The sequence below is a fragment of the Henckelia pumila genome, chromosome 1, assembly GCF_033568475.1.
Source record: "Henckelia pumila isolate YLH828 chromosome 1, ASM3356847v2, whole genome shotgun sequence".
NCBI classification, from domain to species: domain Eukaryota; kingdom Viridiplantae; phylum Streptophyta; class Magnoliopsida; order Lamiales; family Gesneriaceae; genus Henckelia; species Henckelia pumila.
In genome coordinates, this window is record NC_133120.1 from 140,982,755 (window position 1) to 140,995,678 (window position 12,924).

The 12,924-nt window shown below is 37.9% G+C and overlaps 1 protein-coding gene across 1 annotated transcript; it reads left to right on the forward strand.

Annotated features, from left to right (window-relative positions):
* The first annotated feature begins 475 nt into the window (after positions 1–475).
* LOC140874125 (uncharacterized) lies at positions 476–7,881 on the forward strand. The gene is made up of 11 exons (XM_073277404.1): positions 476–515; positions 567–806; positions 1,274–1,331; positions 1,440–1,908; positions 2,043–2,162; positions 3,540–3,617; positions 3,938–4,092; positions 4,845–4,947; positions 5,044–5,123; positions 7,017–7,182; positions 7,513–7,881. The coding sequence occupies exons 1-11, from the start codon at positions 476–478 to the stop codon at positions 7,879–7,881; spliced, it is 1,878 nt and encodes a 625-aa protein (XP_073133505.1).
* The last annotated feature ends 5,043 nt before the right edge of the window (positions 7,882–12,924 follow it).

Below are 12,924 nucleotides of genomic sequence, written 5' to 3' on the forward strand. Positions count from 1 at the left end.
TAAGTGCACCAGGAGGATATCCAGGGTCACCACAGCGGAAATATGATCCTTATTCAAACACGAACAATACAAGGTGGAGGGATCATCCGAACCTTAGATATGAAAATTTTGCAATGAACACGTGCAGCCAAATAATCAATCATATAGGCCACCGTATCCTCCACAACTGTAGCGTCTTCAAATTCCAACCCCCGGTGAGTTTTTAGAAAATATTTTTAAGGATCTTGCCACTAATACTTTGAATTTTTAGCAGGAAATGAGAGCAAGTATCCAAAACTTGAACACTCAGGTGGGACAGCTGGCAACCGCAATCAATAAGTTGGAATCAGAACATTCTAGCAGTTTGCCATCTCAAACAGTACCAAACCCAAAGGAAAATGCCAGTGCAATCACAATCAGGAATGGGAAGGAGTTGCAAATCCAATAAAAGGTGGTTAATCCTTCATCAAGGGATGAACATGATGAGGAAGTGAAGATGGAAGACAAGGAACCAACTCGGGGAGACACGCAAAAAGGTAAGTTTCCTCCTCTTTCATAGTATAAACATGTACCACCTTTTCCCTTAGCATTGAAAGAGTCTAGAAAAGCTGAAGGAATCAAAGAATTGTATGATACTTTTCGTAGATGTGAGGTAAATATTCCCTTGTTAGATGTTATTAAACAGATACCTCGCTATGCTAAATTTTTAAAAGAATTATGTACTGCGAAAAGAAAACAGAAGTTGAAAGGATGTCAAAAGGTGGAGCTAGGAGAGAATGTGTTCGCAGTAATACAGAGAAAAATACCTGCGAAATGCAAAGACTCAGGTATGTTCTCTATTCCATGTACGATAGGGAATGTTCGAATTGAAAAGACCATGTTAGACTTAGGAGCATCAATTAATGTCATGCCATATTCTATTTATGCTTCCATAAAACTTGGTCCTTTGAAAAAAACTGTAGTTGTTATCCAATTGGTTGATAGGTCTAATGCATATCCTAGGGGTGTAGTTGAGGATGTATTGGTTGAATTTAATAACTTGGTTTTCCCTACTGATTTTATGTGCTCAATATGGAGAATAGTGATCATAATAGCCCTATTCTGTTAGGAAGACCATTTCTGAAAACATCGATGACTAAGATTGATGGTCACAGCGGCACACTTACTATGGAATTTGATGGTGAAGTGGTTAAATTTAATATTTATGATGTAATGAAATATCCTAATGGTGATGACTATGTTTACTCTGTTGATATTGTGGATTACTTGTCATAAGAGTGTTTTGATCTTGCAGAAAAAGATGAGTTGGAGGTGGCTATTATAGCACCCATTCAGAAAGAGGACGAGGATTTGTGTTCCAATGAGGAGTTGAAATAAATTGTGGTCACTCTGAATCATGTTCCTGAGCTATCTTAGTTAGGTAATCTGTCTTATATTTCTTTACCAATCTCTAATACTAGGCGTCTTTCATATTTTTTGCAAGCACCTATAATTGAGTTGAAAACTCGGCCTAATCATCTCAAATATGATTTCCTGGTAGAAGGAGAAACATTGCCAGTCATCATTTCCAAGAGCTTAGAGAACGAGCAAGAAGAGAAACTCATACAAGTTTTGAAGAAGCACAAAACTGCTAGAGGATGGACTATTGCAGATATCAAAAGAATCATCCCTTCCACATGTATGCATAGGATTTTGCTGGAAGAAGGAGCTAGCCCTACACATCAGCCGCAGAGAAAACTGAACCCGTCCATGATGGATGTGGTGAAGGAAGAAATCCTCAAGCCTCTTGAAGTTGGAGTGATTTATCTCATTTCAGACAACAAGTGGGTTAGCCCTGTTCAAGTTGTTCCCAAGAAAAGAATAATTACAGTGGTGAAGAACAAGAATGATGAGTTGGTTCCAGCCGAATTCGGAATGGGTGGAGGGTTTGTATAGATTATAGAAAATTAAATGTTGATACCTGAAAGGACCATTTTCCTTTGCTTTTTATTGATCAGATGATTGAGAGATTAGCTTGTCATTCTTATTATTGTTTTCTTGATGGCTATTCTGGTTATTTTTAGATTGCTACTGCATCGGAGGATCAAGAAACGATGATGTTCACTTTCCCGTTTGGCACCTTTGCTTACCGGTGTATGCCTTTTGGACTCTGCAACGCACCAGCCACATTTCAGCGGTGTATGGTTAGCATATTCTCTGATTTAATTGAGCACATTTTAGAAGTTTTCATGGATGATTTTTGTAGTAACCCGTATTCGGAGTAAATGATTAATTAAGAATTAATTGAGTGATCATGTTTAGATTAAGTAAAACACTTTTAAGGGATTTCCAAAAGAGTCTAAGGAGTTCAAAAATGGATCCAGAACACTCGCAAATAGCCAGGAAGGTTCCTAGTCTTAGGCAGGATCGGAGGCTCGGAACTAAGGATCGGATCAGAAGCTCTGAACTAAGGATCGGATGGTCCGAAGTGGTTGAGTTTGGAGGGCCTGTTCTAGTTCGGAAGGGCAGAGTTTGGACGATCCGAAGAGGGATCGGACAGTTTGATCTGCATCAGATAAGATAAGATAAGGAAAATAATTTGATTGGCTGAGAATAGAGTTCGAACGATCCAAAGTCTAGGATCGGACGGTCCGAACAGTAGCCTAGACTGGTGTCCGAGTAGGTGACGTCACTAATGATGTAATATTCGAGATCTGATGATCCGAAGTACCCGATCGGATGGTTCGAAGATCTGGCCATGACACTTCTCAAACATGCAGGGATCGGACGATCCGAAGGAGTGTTCGGATGGTTCGAACCCTTGTCTATAAAATGGGGCCGAGGAGCCTCATTTCCAAGTGCACCAAATCCTCTCCTTTGCCCACGATGATCTATTTTAGGGCTTTGGGTACTCTTATTTTAGAGTTGGAGTAGGAAGTATATTATAGTATAGTTAGACAGTGTGTGACATAGTAGCGGAGCAGTTCTTGAGTAGTGGAGTTGTGCTCGAAGATGTGGAGCTGCAGCAAGGGCGTATACCTAGTTATGGAATAGTCTCCATAGTGGGCTGACGTCGGACGTAGGTATAGCTTTTTCTTCCTAAAAATATTTAGGAGTATGCAATAGCTTATTTAAGGCTTTTAGAGCATAAATATTGATGTATGAGTATTTGCATTGTAGAGTTGATGATAGGCGTGGAACCTAGAGTGAGACTCCAAAGACTGCCTATAGTAAGGTATGTAAGTACTGACTGAGATTGCCAGCGGGTATGCATGATTATATGTTGCATTTATGTGCCATGGTTGCATTATTATGTTATGTTTCATGTGCATACATCTTGTTTTAGCCGGTATTATTGGCTTACCCAGTATAGGGATTTCTCAGCCCCATTGCATGTGTGAATGGATACCATGGTTTTGGTTCCGGATATGTCCACGGGTTATATGGTATGGGAGCCACCTCTTGATGCGATGACACAGTGTGCTACATGTCATGGCTCCTTGACTAAGCAGGATATTATTCCCAGTATGACACCCAGATATACATATGCATGCATTATGTTTGTATGTTACCCGTACTAGTGTATTGAGATTAGAGCTCACAACCAGTGTTTTGTTGTTATTTGGGAACCCCATTCGACGGGGCAGTTGCAGATGCAGGTAATGTGCCCAGGGAGACTCAGAGTAGTTGGAGACCAGAAAGAGACAGCAGGACTTAGCTGTAGGAATTATTGATTTATTCTATTGGGTTTTATATCGAATTGTTTTGTTAATCGATTGTATTTTGCCGACCAGTATTTATTTCAGATTCCACAGCGTCTTTCTGATTATTGTTTATTGCATGCTTAATTAAGATTTCAAATCTGATTAGTAGTGGATCCGAGTTGGGTCACTGCATTTTTTGGTATAAGAGTATGCAATAAGATTTTGGAATATAGTATTGATTCTTTGGGATTAACTTGGGTTATTCTTGATTGAAGATGACCGAATTAGCGTTGGACGCTGGAATTGCGAAGTACTTAGGAGTACTCAAGATCATCATTGCCGAGATTGACAACAGATATTTCCATTATGCAGAATGCAACAGTGATGAGAACACCAGTAGTAGCATATCAGTAGATAGGCTGACTATCGGGTATGTTTCTTCATTGATGCATAGTATAGCTGGTCAAAGATCGCCTAGATTCCAGTCGGGCAGGACTGGGATAGAAGGTAGAAGATTTAAATTCAGGTTCCTCAGAAGGTTGGTTAGAACGCATGGTGCATCGCTACCCATTCGGTTTTAACCAGGGAAGATTCTCCACTAACAGTTGGAGAGATTGTCATCAAGATCTTAACTCATCCACCAGGGTGTTCACCATAAATTAGTGACGCACCCGATAGATAAAGTAAGATCTTGTCAAGAATGAACGTCTGTTGGAGTATGCTTGCATCGACGCGTGCGGATGACATATGTGAAACTTCACGTTCAAAATCAGTAAACCAAATGAAAGACTTCCGCATATAAGTGGTTTTAATATGATGTATTGAGTTTTTGTTATAAACAAAATTTCAGTTTTAAGTATTGAATCATCTGTAAAATGATTTTAGGCCTTGATTGTATCATTTCAAGTTGAGTTGTACATTTCCAGTGTATTTGGATTTAGTGATTTTCTATTACATGGAGTTGTAATAAAAGATTGTACATATCTTGAAGAAATCATACTGGCGTACTTATTTTGGAAATTCACGTGAGAATTATCTAGTCATTAGTTGATCAGTGTTCGACTACAGTGACTAGCTGGGGTAATTGCATGTTTCCGGATGATTGGTTCTAGGTGTTTTTCCTAGGATGGCATAGTTAGTCGATTGACTATGGATATTGCCATGGATGATGCAATTCTTCAGGAGGCATGAGTGTTTGTTCTATGCGGGTTTCTTTAGAACAGTTGGCTGTTTTGACCTCTTTAGGTTGTTGCCTTTTGATGATGGATTTTCATCAGGGTGCCAGGTCAAGTAATACAAAGTGTTGTGGACTGTGATCGAGACTAGACGTGAGGAGGCGCGACCCTTAGTCGGAATTGCTATGGAATTTTTCATACTTTAGAGGTTGTTTGGAGGCCTTTGTGCTCCAAGGACTATAGAAAAGGCTACTCAATCTGGGGATTTGGCAACAACCATAGCAGGGTATGAATTTGGATTGGATAGATACTAGGCTTGGTATCAGGATTTAGTTATCATCTGGCTTCTGTCAGAGATACATATTTGGAATTTTTGCTGTCAGAGTTAGTCTTGGAGGGATTTTCCTTGACACGTGGTTGTTCTGAGCAGATGGGATTTGACTTTTGGGATATCACTAGATGGATAGATATAGTAGGTAGACGGATTTCTACCAGTCATGATTGGGAATATCATCTGACTTAATCAGAGATACGTTTGGGATTCCTTGTGATAGGATTATTCTAGGTTACTGAATTGTAATCTTATTTCTTGGTTATTGCTCAGTGATGATAGACTTCATTAGTGGTGGATTATATCAGGTGCTGAAGACTGTACTGGAGTGTTCGAGACAGGATGGAAACGTGACCTACGCTAGTGTTCTTTGGAAGATTTTCCAGAGTTGGGCTATCGGTGGGAGGTTACCTCAGTCTTGAGTTGTTTCACAGTCTTAGAAAGATATATAACTGCTAGGAGCATGTTCATAGATAGTTGGAATCTTTTGGGCTTGTTTTAAATGTCGGATTTGGCGATTCATGGTGTTCATTTTTAATGAACGAGACAGATGATAGTAGGTCCACAATGGTGTAGGGTTGGTACCAGTGACTACTTGTAACTGTTTTCGGACTCTGTCGAGAATAGATATGTCGAATCAGGTGTGATTCTTGTGATTCCATGTGGTTGGGATTAGCAGGTTTGTGGCATCAAGAACAGCGATATTGATCGAGTCATGTAAGTTTTAGTAATCAATGATCATCTGATTTGGGTAGATATTGTTAGGCCGAGCGTGAGCCACAGTATGGTTCTGGATATGTCCATGGGTTATATGGTATGGGATCCACCTCCTGATGCGACGGCCCAGCGTGATACATACCATGGCGCCTTGACTGAGCAGGATATTATTCCCAATATGACACACGGATATACATATGCATGCATCATGTTTGTATGTTACATGTACTAGCGTATTGTGCTTAGAGCTCACATCCAGTGTTTTGTTGTTATTTGGACACCCCATTCGACAAGGCAGTTGCAGGTGCAGGTAATGTGCCCAGGGAGACTCAGAGTAGTCGGAGACCAGGAAGAGACAACATGACTTAGCTGTAGGAATTATTGATTTATTCGATTGAGTTTTATATCGAATTGTTTTGTTAGTCGGTTGTATTTTTCCAACTAGTATTTTATTTAAGATTTTGAAGCATCTTTTTGATTACTGTTTATTGTATTCTTAATTCATATTTAAACTCTGATTAGTAGTCGATCCGAGTTGGTTCACTACTATTTTACTGTCTATGATGATTCATTTAAGAATTGTTTGTCTAACCTTACACTTGTCCTCAAAAGGTGTGTAGAAACAAACCTTGTTTTGAATTCTGAAAAATGTCATTTTATGGTTGGACAAGGTATATTTTTGGTTCATGTTTTCTCTTCCAAGGGTATTGAGGTAGATAAAACTAAAATTGATATAATTCAATATTTAACTTATCCCACTTGTGTGCGAGAAGTGCGTTCTTTTCTTAGACATGCATGTTTTTATAGGAGGTACATTCAAGATTTCGCTAAAATTGCATCACCCATGTGCAAGCTGTTGCAAAAAGAAGTCACCTTTGAGTTTAATGATGCATGAAAAATTTCCTTTGACAAACTGAAAGACTAATTGAATTCTGCACCCATCATTCAACCACCTGACTGATGTGTGATGCCAATGATTATGCAGTGGGAGCAGTCTTGGGACATAGAGTTGGGAAAACATTGCATGCCATATACTATGCCTAGAGAATTTTGAATGATGCTCGGACAGCGAAATTATTCAACTACTAAAAAGGAGCTTTTAGCTATTGTTTTTGCTTTGGAAAAATTTAGATGTTATTTACTTGGAACTAAAGTCATTGTTTGTTCTGACCATGCAACTCTTTGCTATTTGATGGAAAAGAAGGAGGCAAAACCAAGATTAATAAGATGGATACTGCTTCTGAGTGAATTTGAAGGTGTGTGCCTGAAAGCGTTGCGCAGACCAAGTCATAAGAAGGTGTGTGCCTGAAAATGAGGTAATTCCTGTTCTTACATTTTGTCATTCTTATGCATGTGGCGGTCACTTTGGAGCCAAGAGAACGGCAAGAAAGGTATTAGATTGTGGATTCTTTTGGTCATCCTTGTTTCGAGATGCTTATTATTTCTGTAAGTTGTACGCTCAATGCCAAAAGACAGGTAACATATCCCAACGCAAGGAGATGCCTCAACACCCCATACTTGTTTGCGAAATTTTTGATGTATGGGTCATCGATTTCATGGGACCTTTTCCTAGTTCTTTTAATTTGGATATATTTATATCTTTCTTGCTGTGGATTATGTCTCAAAGTGGGTAGAAGCTAAAGCCACCCGAATTGACGATTTGAAAGTGGTTGCAGATTTTGTCAAACATAATATTTTCTCAAAGTTTGGGATTCCAAGAGCAATCATAAGTGATAGAGGAACTAATTTTTGCAACCGGACTGTGGCAAGCTTATTGAAGAAATACCATGTAACACACAATTTTTCTACTGCATATCATCCGCAATCTAATGGCCAAGCAAAAATGTCAAATATGAAGATTCAATCTATTCTGGATAAGACAGTGAATCCAACTAGAAAAGACTGGAGCCTGATATTGGATGATGCTTTGTGGGCCTATAGAACTGCGTACAAGACGACGATTGGTATCTCACCATACAGGTTAATTTGGGCGTGACATGACTAAGCGTTACTAAATTTTGGCGCCGTTACCGTGGAAACCTTGTCATCTTCCAATGGAGTTGGAGCACATAGCTTATTGGGCTATCAAGACTTTTAATATTAAGATGGACGAAAGTAGGGAGCATAGGAAGCTACAGTTGCAAGAGCTAGAGGAAATACGCAATGATGCATACGTCAGTTCAAAGATCTACAAAGAGAAGACGAAGGTATTTCATGATAAAATGATTTATATGAGGGAATTTGAATTTGGTCAGAAAGTTCTTCTCTATCATTCATGACTTTGATTATTCCCAGGTAAGTTGCGTTCGCGATGGATTGGGCCTTTTGTAATTACTAATGTTTTTTCCCATGGTTCAGTTGAGATTCAGAGCTTGGACACTTCAAATATATTCAAATTGAATGGACATGGACCGAAACATTATTACGAAGTAATCCAAGCAGATGAAGTCGAGGAGGTGCATGAGCTGGAACTCGAGGATCCACAAAGCATTGAGTGAACTGAAGCATGTACTCGGACCGACGACACTAAACAGAGGCGCTGCTTGGGAGGAAACCCAAGGGGAGTATTTTCTTTTCATCTTTATTATTTATTTTTGTTATGCATTTTTAATTACATTGGGGACAATGTAAGCTTTTAAGTATGGAGGAGAGGACTTAGCCAGTCAATTAGAGGATTTAGCCAGTTTTTGAAAAACAATTAGAGCTCATAGTTATTGATGAATATGACTATTGAAGTTCACTAGCCCATGATGATATCTAATTGATGACATGCATGCTTTTGAAAATAGATGATTTGCTAACCTTGGAACACTTTAATCTCCAATGCAAATTAGACTTTGATATGATTGTTAAATATTTTTTGAGCACTCATGGGTCATGGCTTGTGAAGTGTATACAACATAGTGAAAGTCGTGCGAGCCTTGTGATAGTCTTAGAAAGTGTGACATATCTTTTGAGCGTAATTGAGAAAAAAAAAAGGAAAATAAAGGAGTTAGTAAGGTGAGGGGAGGCATTGGAATGAGTATTGAAATAATAATCCCACCAGTTCCAAGAGATAAATATGGAGGAGAACGTATGGAGTTCAGGACAACGGGGTGCAAAAAAATCCGACAGTGTTAGAAAAAGGAGAGTTTCTCAATGGTATGACTTGATTTGTTTGTGCAACTTGAGATGTTTTGGGGTTTTGCATTGAATGGATCTGTGAAGCATGCATAAAAATTGTTAATGACCATACACACACAGGTTCACGGCTATATTTACAGTTAAAATGTTTGGGTATTGAACTTGTTCCGTTGTTAGCATTTTAACGCCTTTCTTGATCATGCATTGAGTTAATTTCTGAGGCATGCATGTGTGAATCATGGTTAATTTCATTACGAAATATGAGCTTGGAACTTATTTTTAGTTTTGTGTTTCTCGAGGACGAGAAAAGTTTTAATTGTGGGGGAGTTTGAGATGTCTATATTTTTCTATATTTACTTGGATTAAATTGTGATGATTAGGTGCATTTTGAGCGATTAAATTGGTTTTATAGTCACTAATCATTAGTTTGTGATTTGATATAGGGAAGGAAGAGAATGGAGCAAAATAAGGAAAATTTTGAGAAAAATGCACAGACCTCGTGCACCTTTTGTAGTAAGGTCCGTACATCTTGAAGAAAGAAGAATTCTTCCTAGTTTAATACACAGACCCCGTGCATGTTTTGGAAGAAGGTCCGTGCATGTGTTTCGTCGAAAACGTTGAGGCAGAGTGCACCCAGAGGTGGGCACGGACCTCTGTCCAGGGTTTGTGCATGCCGCAAAAAAAAAATTTTGCGCAGAATTTGAAAATTTCGAGACTCTTTAATTTTGGGAGATATTTAACACTAATAGGAGACGAAAAATAGAAGTTTGGACGACAGAGAGACAAGAACACATCTTGGCGGTTAGGTTTTTTTCTTTGTTCTTAGATTTAATTTTTTTATTCATCAATTTTTCTAGAGATTTCATGAACTTTAGTGGATAAGTTTTAATACTTGGTTGAGGAAGAGGATACCTTGAATTTTTATTTTCTCGTGAGATTTTAATTTTCATTGTTTGATTTTTTTTTATTTGCAAGAGTTGTTCAAATTTATTTGTTATGCTTGTGTGTTTGATTATTATCTTGATCACCTAATGAGTTTTCATACAATCTAAAGCTAAATTAGATATCAAATCCATAATTATTTGATCCCTCTAATTTGTGAAGCAACTATGATTAATAATTTCTGCTTTTGAATTTATTAATTTGTAGGAACAACGATCGACTAGATTAAATATAACTTCTTGTGTTTATGTTATCTAGATTCATCAATCTCACTAGTTTGAATGCTACCTTGGATTTAAATCTTGATCGCTTGTATCTTGGTTGATTTATTGGTAAGGGTTAATTTAGAATGCTTGTGTCTAATTAAATAAGATGAAGGTGAGATAGAAATTAAATTTTCAATGATGAATATTCAAATGTGAATTAATTATTTTTAGAGGATTGATGATCGAGTGAATAACTTCAAGGGCGTAATCGATCGATACCAAGGCTTGTTTAATTAATTGTTTCACTATAAGTTTAATCTTGCATGCTAGTTATAAAAATATAATTCAATTTGATTTTAATTTTTAGAAGTTAATTTTAAATTCAAAAACCCCCTTTTATTTACTTTCAGTAGTTTTAAGAACACAATAAATTTTACTTTTCTAGTGGAAACGATCCCTACTCTCGCTACTACAAATTTAATTGTCTGAGTTGAGTTGGGTTAATTTGGGCATGACACGACTAAGCGTTACCATCAACCCGGTATATTGGACCATTCGAGATATTGGAAAAGGTAGGAGACATGGAAAATCACTTGGCTTTACCGCCATATATATCTATTATCCATAATGTATTCTTCGTGTCATTGATTCGGAAATATATAGCTGACGATTCGCATGTGATATATCCAAATGACGTGCAGCTTGAACCTGATCTGTCAACGACCACTCCATATTCTTGACAGAAAAGATAAGGTCCTCAGAAACAAGCGTATACCATTGGTCATGGTACAGTGGCAACGTCGAGGTGTTGAAGAGGCAACTTGAGAACTTGAGAGCTGGATGCGAACGAAATATCCTCAATTGTTTGCTGCATATTCTATCGATATGTATGGAACGTATAGTATCTTTTGATGAATAAACATGAGTTCTCTTGTTTTCTCTTATTTATTACCCAAACTTAAATTTCGAGGAAGAAATTTCTTAATTTTTGGAGAATGTAGTAACCCATACCCTATTTTAAGTTATAAACATGATTAAGGGTTACTAACTCAATAAACAAGGGATTAACAAGAATTATGAGAACAAAATTTATAAATTGATCTTTGGATAAGGACCGAACCGAGTTCGGAAGATCCAAACTCCATACACTTTGGAAGCAGCGATGTCAGCATGGTCAACTTTGGAAACAGGAGAGCAGTTCGGAAGGTCCGAATTAAGGATCGGAACGTACAAACTCCTGCAACCAATTTTCCATGAGTAGTCACGAGGTGAACTGACACGTGGTTCCATCCAGACCTTCCGAAATGACAGATCGGAGCATCCGATGACATGGAATGATGACTAAGCAATAAAACTGTATGCGTGTGAATGCATGAGCGTTCGGAACCTTCGAAGTTCTGATCGGAATGTCCAAACTCTGTAGTTCTAAAATATGGCGAGCATGCAGAGTTTGGAAGGTTTGAACCCTGGTTCGGAACTACTGATCTTTGTCTATAAATAGGGGACTTCAAACGACATTTTAGACACAAATTCTACAAATCTCTTTTTCTAATTCATTCTATAATTGATTTCCCAACGATATAAGTGAGGTGATTCTGAAATAACATCCAATTGAGAGTAGAAACTCGAAAATCGACATCGGTGGGATAACGACAGACTAAGGTATGGTCCGAGAATCCTATTTAAATTATAGGAGTATATGTTAGCTTAGTTAAGACTTGTAGAATATTCTTAGTGATACAATGAATATTTGACTGTAGGCTCGGAACCAAGACTCTGTTAGGATTGATCTACTACTACAAGAACGTAAGTACTGACTGAGATTGTCAAATATGCACGCTTATATGTTGCATTTATGTGCCATGATATATGTTTACGATTTTATATGCATCCTGCATGTTCACATATACGTTGAGTCATATCTCCTTCGAGATAACCTTTTTCATGGGCCCCTCAGCCTTACACCTGATTATATTTTCTTACAACGGGAGTTACCGCACGGATCGGAGACTAATACTACGGTGATCTAGACGAGTGTGTGACCTACCCAGTGGTTGGAGTCCAAGATGGTGCTACATACTCATTGGTGCCTAGTCTGAGCAGAACTTGGTAGTTGACCAGTCACCCCAGTCATCTCATGTTGCATGCATCATATTAAATTTTGTATACTCATATTTACGTATTGGCCGTTAGTCGCTCACTTCCTAGGTATTTTCTTGGACACCCAATTTTACGGGGCAGGTCTCAGGTTGGACGGAGCTGGTGGATCAAAGCAGGATTAGTTGCAGGTTCTAGAGATGCCATGAGTTACTTGCTATAGTAATTTTTCAGTTGTTTATATTCCAAAATTCGTTTATTTAACCATACCGATTAAAATATCAAATCTAATAATAAACTTAAATTAGTAACACTTAACCATGCGGACCCAAAATCGCATCAAAGATCAACTAAGTTCCTTGTCAAAGATCCACAATAATTTTTCCTGGAGGTTAGAACAACAAACACAAGAAAAAATCTTTATCAACTTACATATCCCATACCACAAAGGCATGAGAGAGAACAATCAACAATCATACTACATTACTTATGATGCAAGTACATTCTCAAAAAAATTATAATCCTAGCCATAATGCCCAAAGGTAAAATCTCACCAAAAAATTTTATGCCAACATGAGACCTTTTGACCAAAACAATAGCATCCAAATAAAATTGACTTAAATCTCAAAACAGGTCACTCATTTCAATAAAAAAAATGCTCGAATTATCCT